At 31.4% G+C, this 8,324-nt stretch overlaps 1 protein-coding gene across 1 annotated transcript in view; it reads left to right on the top strand.

Annotated features, from left to right (window-relative positions):
• LOC102754647 (low-density lipoprotein receptor-related protein 1B) overlaps window positions 1-8,324 on the top strand; it is a 139,960-nt gene that overhangs the window by 25,427 nt on the left and 106,209 nt on the right. The window contains exons 10-11 of the mRNA XM_006769211.2: window positions 1,228-1,347; window positions 3,220-3,461. Of these exons, the coding sequence (XP_006769274.1) occupies window positions 1,228-1,347; window positions 3,220-3,461 (362 nt within the window). The remainder of the gene's footprint in view (window positions 1-1,227; window positions 1,348-3,219; window positions 3,462-8,324) is intronic.

Here is an 8,324-nt window from a genome sequence, read left to right as displayed (position 1 = left end):
TACATTTCAAATATAGAATGAGTTGTCATGAGAGTGCTTAAGTTCTCCTCAGACAAAGTATCATAATAGAGACAACAGAATCGGAAAGCCTGGGTGTCAGCCTGGGCACTGTCATTTACAAGTGCCTCTACCATGACCCTTTGGAACACTGTTGAGTGCTAACCAAATGATAAATATTACTGTGATTATCCTTAAGTTCTCTAATTCAAGGGGAGGACTTGTATCACAGATGTATTACACAATTAGGACACCTACATGTGATAAAAGGAGCCAAGGAATTAGGCTGATTGAAAGCAAAAAAAAAGAGGAAGAAAACGAGAAAGTAGATAATTCACCCTAATCAGCTGATGTCAATCCTGGCCTTGCGTAAGCCATTAAAATCAAAGGCAGGTGCTAAACCACAGAATATTGCCTGTGACCTATTGATTTATTACTTATGATATTTATGTATGTATGTATTTATTTATTTATTTACATAGGGACCCAGCTTTTGTTTGTTTGTTTCACATAGCCCTTCTTGTTACATAGACATTGCATATATATGAAACCAGAGGTATATTAGAGATATATCCATATCTTCATTCTCTTCCAGGCATTATGCAAAATGCTGGCAATATACAATGAATAAATCATAATTTATGCCCTGAAGGACTGACAGTCAAGTAGGAGATATGAATATATAAGAACACACCTGCAATAGAGTGTGAACAATACTGTAAGAGAAAAATATTAAAACAGCAGAGCACAGAAACTTTGGGATGGATAGTCACTATTATATGTTGATGGAGATGAAGGAAGGCTTTGCATTAGGTAGATCTTGAGAAATGAGTAGAAATTATTTGCATTAAAGTGGGAAAGGACATTATGGGACAAAGGAACAACTATATGACATGTGCCAAGATATAGTTAGATAATTAGAAACAGGCTTAAAAGGAAACCTTGAGATCTGTTTATTTGAGTAAATGGAAACACTAGGGGAGTTTGAAATGGATATTTCAATGTTTTAAGTGGACTACCAAGCAATGTACAAACAACTTATAAATTATTATAGTGAAACTTTTGTGAAAAATTATCATTGCCTAAAAAATTACACAAGTCACTGATAAGGCTTTGAAAGAACAATAACAACAAAATAGAAATAAGTAAAAAAAATGTCATTTAGAAATGTAGAATGAATGGAAGTGCTAATTGGGGCATGATGATGCTATTTTGAGTTCTTCTTTACAGATGTTAACGAATGTTTGGTCTTTGGCACATGTTCCCACAAATGTATAAATATGGAAGGATCGTATAAATGTGTGTGCGATCAGAATTTTCTAGAAAGAAACAGCACCTGCATAGCAAGAGGTAAGGTTATAACCATTATTTCAAAGCTCATATAATTTTGCTATATATATCTTATGCGAATAAAAAGGTTCCTGTTGTATTTTAGCAATAGTTTCATGCCTGATAATATTAAATGTCTGTATTTAATGATGATTAATTTGGCCAGTTGGTTTATTATTTTTACTTATTTAATTTTGGATGGTTTGTAGACATGACAAACAGTTAACTGTTAAAGTCATTTTTGTGCTTGAATCATTTTGTCAGTAAGTGTAAAAGTATAAAAGCAAATGTGATAGAATAGGAAAGTATTTTCTTTATGGTTTTCTCTCTGTGTATTTAGAAATTAATACACTATTGGGATAAAAATAACAGTTTAGCCCTAGCTGGTTTGGCTCAGTCAGTGGATAGAGTGTTGGCCTGAAGACTGAAGGGTTCCAGGTTTGATTCCGGTCAAGGACACATGCTGGGGTTTCGGGCTCGATCTCCAGTAGGGGGCATGCAATGCAGGAGGCGGCTGATCAATGATTCTCTCTCATCATTGATATTTGTATCTCTCTCTTCCTCTCCCTTCTTCTGTGAAGTCAATAAAAATGTATTTAAAAAAAAAAAACAGGTTAAAGGTTAGCAGAATAAGGAGAATGGAATTTTGAGTAAGAATTTAAAAGGTTTTCAAGTAAAACTGTGCTTTCAAATTCAGATTGCCTCCACTTAATAATATCATTTAAAAAAAATCTTCATTGTTGAAAATATTACATATGTCACCTTTTTCCCAAATGGGGGAATAATATCATTTTAATTAATGAAATGACAGTTATGGATCTGGTGCTCTTTTAGGTATGGATTTTAATGCTCATATGTTTTGAGTAAATCATACTATAACTTAAATATTGGTAGCTGCAGGGTATGATTTCACAATGTTAATATGATAGTTATTATAAGAGGAAGACAATGTGATGTAGTGGATCAAGGGTGAGCTATGAGTTACATGTACTTTGCCTGGGGAAGTTATTTAACTCCGAGCCTCAGTTCCTTGCCTATAAAATGGGAATACTAATACCTATACCTACTTCCCATGATTGTTGTAAGAAGAGAAAAATTGTGAAAGGCTTAACACAGAGTCTGCCACATAGTATCCTTTCACTAAGTGAGAGCTACTAAACGTACAGAGCTGAACTATGCCTTGTGAATAATGATTTTTTTTTTGTAAATTTACAGATATTAAGCATGCCATTCAATCTTACTTTATGGTTTCATTGATATTTTAATTAATAATTTCAGGATTTACGTTAGGGTTTTACTTGTCTCAGGGTAAACATAACATTAGTACAGTATTGTAGGTGTAGAAACTTCAGGCTAGAAAGTTCCGGTTAGCACAATTCTAGGTAATATTGAGATGATGGCATTTTAATATAGTAAATACTGAGATCTTTGTATAATAAACATAAAAGACTATTTAGGATATATGAATATTGGAAGAAGAAGCCTTTTCATATCTTAATCATCATTTCTTAGCGTAAGGTAATGATCACTCAGGTGCTTGAACTAAATGCTCAGAAATGTTTAAAGCTTAATGAGTTCACAATATAACATCTGGATATTTAAAAAGCATTAGAAAATAATGTATCATGACTTGCCCAAAGAAATCCCTCTTTATACAAAGGATAACTACTAAAAATGCCTAATCTGTACTCAGAAGGTAAGTTTTTGCCCTAGAAAAATCTACATTAATTACTCTTAAACATAAGTGGTGAAGATTAAAAAACAGTATAGAGTTGATTTTTATTGAATAAGAAACTGTTTTAAGAATAACAATTCAAGATAACTTAATAGTGTAATCATTGCTTTTACATTAGTTGAAATTTACTTTATTTTTGTATTTATAATAATCTCCAGGCTCTGAAGATGAAGTTCTCTACATTGCTAATGACACTGATATCCTGGGTTTTATATATCCATTCAACTACAGTGGCGATCATCAACAAATTTCTCATGTTGAACATAATTCAAGGATAACAGGGATGGATGTATATTATCAAAGAGATATGATTATTTGGAGTACTCAGTTTAATCCAGGCGGGATTTTCTACAAAAGGATCCATGACAGAGAAAAAAGGCAAGCAAACAGTGGCTTGATTGTAAGTAAATAACATTGAATATTTGAAGGTTCACACCTTCCACCTCCGTGTTTTATTTTAATCTATCAATGATGTTGTCTGATTATAGGAGGTAACACATTCAATGATTCCTCCCAATATTTTCTCTATATAGAAATAAAACATTTCTCTATTCATTTTTTCTCATAGCTGCATATCAATTTATTTTAATTGAATGCTATCATACTTTTGTTTTAATGAATTTGACAGTTATATAAGAATGGTAACAAATAATAAACAATCCTACAATATTTAATATTTTATAGTGTTTAAAAATGTATTATGAACATGAGGGTTTTTTTTTTTTATCATGAGATAAGATTGTACCATTACTTCGTTTTTGTTAGAGAATAAAATATCAAAATATACAGCTATAATCATTTCATTTTTAACTCTATGAGAAATATACTTGTATTCTAGGGCAAGAGAACAACTCCATAGTGTAAGCATTTTTTTCTGACTTTTGATAACTATATTTTAGGAAACCTCCAAAACAGAGCAATATTGTTTGCTAGTATATGATGGACACATTATCATGGTTATTGCTTCTGAGGAAAATAAACTAGAACATTTTTTTTTTTTTTTAGATTTGTGGTTGTAGACTACCCTCTTTTTGTTTTAGGGCATGTCAATTTATTTTAGGGCATGTCCATTTATTTTTTGAAGTAACCTTGAAGAAAAAAATGACAGATAAATCATTTTTATTGGACCTGGCCCATTGTCATACAACCAAAAAAGTCAAGTGCTATCACATTAGGATGTAATTTAAGCTTTGTATTTCAAAAGAATCAAAGGTACCTATCTGGAAGTCCTCACTACATTTCCCAGTGGTATCTGCCATAAAGATTTGAACTACATGAATACCATTTGAGAGAATTCTGGGACATATATTTTTTAATATATTTTATTGATTTTTTTACAGAGAGGAAATGAGAGCGATAGAGAGTTAGAAACATCTATGAGAGAGAAACAGCCACCAGCTGCCTCCTGCACACCCCCTACTGGGGATGTACCCGCAACCAAGGTACATGCCCTTGACTGGAATCAAACCTGGGACCCTTCAGTCCACAGGCCAATGCTCTAGCCACTGAGCCAAACCGGTTAAGGCTGGGACATATTTTTTATCAATTGTAGATAGCAATTGGCTGGTTTTAAAAGAAGCAATATTATCTGTGGAACTCAGGTGAGATTAACTGTAAGTAAAAGTTCATATTAATCAGAGTTGTTTCTTCAGTTCTTCCTGTCCCAAACAGAATCTTATCGTCTTAGTCCTGTTAAGAACAGCTCTAGGGCAGAACCAAGAAATTCAGTAGATATCTCTGCCTTCCCCATCACTCACACATAATCTACTTCCTCTTTAACAGACCAAAGGCAGACTAAGAGTCTTGGCTAGCTTTAGCTTTTCTTTATCTCTAAAGCAGAAGTCTGCTTTGCAAAAACATTGTTCCTAAGGTACCATTTCATCTGTTATTAATGAAGTGATAAAGGACATATCACTTCATTACAATGCTTGGGTTTTAATTTTGCTTCTATTGCTGACTAGTCTCTTAGCTTCTCTATATTCTATTGCATAAAGTTTATTGAGGGATATGTATGTTTATTATTGTTAACAGTTTTGGGCACATACTAAGAACTGTCTATATACTTGCTATTAAAAGGATGATGATGATAATGATGGTGATAACGGTGATGTTTTTGATGATAATTGGCAAGGAAGATGTTCTCTCTGACACATTATCATGTTAAAATTATTCATAACTTACTCTTGTCTGAATTTCATAGCTGCTAAAATACATCTATAATTAATTTCAATATGAATTTTTAGTGAAAATGATTTGATAATTGTTTTGGTTTTGTGCTTGGAGAGATTGATGATCAGTGTCCTCTAGTGAACAGAGTTTATTGTAGATCGTGAGGCCAAATTTATTTAATGTTTGGCAACTAAGTTTTTATTTTTATACATACAGACTATAAATGTGTATATTTTATTGGCATATTGTATATTTATTTACACCATATAAATATTTTAATCTTTATTTTTTAATGTGCTATAGAATATTTTATAGCCAGTGGCAAAGCTACTGTTTAGCTTTTGTCCAGTAGGATATGAAACTGAATTTAGTCTTTTAATGATAGTAATTATTTGTGTTATATCATCTAGAGTTTCTGTTTGTTTGTTTTTCCTCTCTTCGTATACCTGTGCATGACTACCAGTATTAGCTAGGAAGAAAATTGGGTAACAGTAGAGTACATTTTCTAAGGGTCTTTATGAGTGAACTAAATGTCATGCTTATAAGGTTTCAATCTCTGAGCCATGAGTTTTAGCACCATGTTCAAAGCCATGAAGCATTCCATATAAATTTCAACCTAAGCATTGTTTTTAAAACAGTACTTAAGGCTACAGTAACGAAGGAAATTATTTACCTTTGCTTCCTAAATCTTTTTTTGTAATTATCTCTATATTGTAAGTATGGAATAAAGCCACCTTAATTTAATGAGCAATGTGTTTTCTAGAGTAATTAAATGACTTACCTATATGCAGCTATAATGTGACCAAATTTAAACTTTAACTTAAAAGACTTATTACATCTTTGAGTCTCAGCTTACTCATTTGATAAGTAACTATAGCATTGGAGTAGACAATTTCTAAAATCCCTCCTAGAAAGTAAATATATATGGTTTCCAAAAGATGTGACATAGTTATGTCTATCAAGTTATTACCTGGACGATTGGTATTTATTCCTCTAAAGTCTATCTTGTGTATAGAGAATTGATTTTCTACCCTTACACAGTACTCTGCCATGTATTGTATTTGCTCTTTTATGGACACCATCTAGTCATCTATTAGTTTAATGAGCATGTGATCTGTTTCATCGAAGTGTTGGTACAAATATTAAATGATACTTACCTGGGGATTACCCACTCCTTGGAAAATAAAACTAAAGACTTTTTTCCTAAGCTCAATATGGAACATTGATTTCTTTTTCTGAATCAATAGGTTAAAGAAAAAAAAATAAAACTATGCATGCATTACTTATGACCCATTTCAATTAACCAAATGGGAGGAGTTAGACATGTGATAGACAAATGTTTTGAAAGCATATTCATAGACATTGAAAATTTTGGAATAATTCCTTCCATGTAAAGAGTAGGAAATATGTTATATCAGATACCAGAGGAAGACTCCTCAGACAACTAAATGTTTACTGAAGTCCATTACAAAGAAAAGTAACATTTAATATGATGTGGGGTTTTAGAAGTCATGAAGGGAATATTCTTTTGTAGTCTCTGAAAATGGTTGCAATACTAATTATAATTACAAATTTAAATTTTGAATGCAGACTAAGTTATTTATACATAGAAATGCTTATGATTTTATAACCCCCAGGGCTATACAAAATGAATGATTTCCTTAAGAAAATTAAATAATTCAAAACTTAAAAGACTAACATGATTCAATCTATATGTAAAGTATAATGAGATTTCTGAATTTGAATTTTAGTAGTTGGAACAGAATATGATAACATTATGCTACAATTGAACATACTTTATGGCAATTTATCATTTCTAGTATGAAATGCTGTGCAGCAAAGTACATGATGACAAGCACTATAAAGTAGGTCAATGCTTGTAAAAATGCAAATGACTAAAAATATAGATTAGATTCTTACCATCAAAGAACTAAATATTCTTGAGCAAAACAAATGGTTCACCTGATATACCTGATTTTGTGAAGTGAATATGAGATACTATATTTGACATACTCTCTATTATGCAAAAGAGAATGTTCAGAATGCACATGCTTATAATTTTATCCATCAATAATCATATTTTTTTCAAAAAGTTTATTTGACCTTGTTTTCCCCCTGAAAATCTTTTCACAAAATATCCTGTTATCTTTACTAGGTTTCAATTTTTAATTGGAGTCCTAGCTAAAACCTCAATATATGCACACACACACACACACACACACACACATATACTTGAGTGAATAGATGTACATATGTACCCACACTTAAGAATGTGTGTATGTGTGTGTAGCAAAATCTTCAAAGTATTATTTTAGGACATTTAGGTACAGTGAAAATTGATAGTTTCTTTTTTCTTTATTATTATAAATTTATCATAACCATTATAATTCTAATTGAAACCGTCTATACTTGCATAGCAAGAATACTTTTAAAACCATCTGAGTTTATTCAAGCTAGTCCACAACTACAATAACTTATTATGATTATTCTGGAAGAAATCTAAAACTATCAGATCATTACATTATTGCCATTTTCTGTTGTTGATTGCATAAGACAGACATTGAACAATAGATTCTCATTAAAGTTAAATTGTTTTCTAACAGTTATATAAATATTCAAAATTGTACTGAACATAAATTTTATATGGCTATATAAAACATGATTATGTAATTAATAACCCTGAAGAAACTGTTGATTAGACTACATAGTATTTTAAGGAGAACCAGGCAAGTTTTATTCATTTCCAAAGCTTTATTTAAAGGTTTCTGTTTATTAGGTTTGGTGCTGGGTTCTCAGGATACAATAATTGTAACAAGAGTCTTGTTATCATGAAGGTTAGATTCTCGGGAAAAAGACAGAGTCAAGTAAATGTATAAATAAATAAATACAAAAAAAATCTCATTTTAAAAAGTATATTGAAGTAAATAAATAATGAAGAAAGAAGCACTCAGATGTTGTAAGTATTCTTTGCATGGGATGTTCAGTAAAGACTCATGTGAAGAGAGGAGATTTGAGCTAGACCTAAAAGGAAGTAATGTCATCTTATGTATATCTAAGACAACTAACTAGCTTTTTAATGTAGAGTGGATTAGGT

Source organism: Myotis davidii, unplaced genomic scaffold, assembly GCF_000327345.1.
Source record: "Myotis davidii unplaced genomic scaffold, ASM32734v1 scaffold2364, whole genome shotgun sequence".
Classification (NCBI taxonomy): Eukaryota; Metazoa; Chordata; class Mammalia; order Chiroptera; family Vespertilionidae; genus Myotis; species Myotis davidii.
This window is presented reverse-complemented; position numbering and strand designations above follow the sequence as displayed.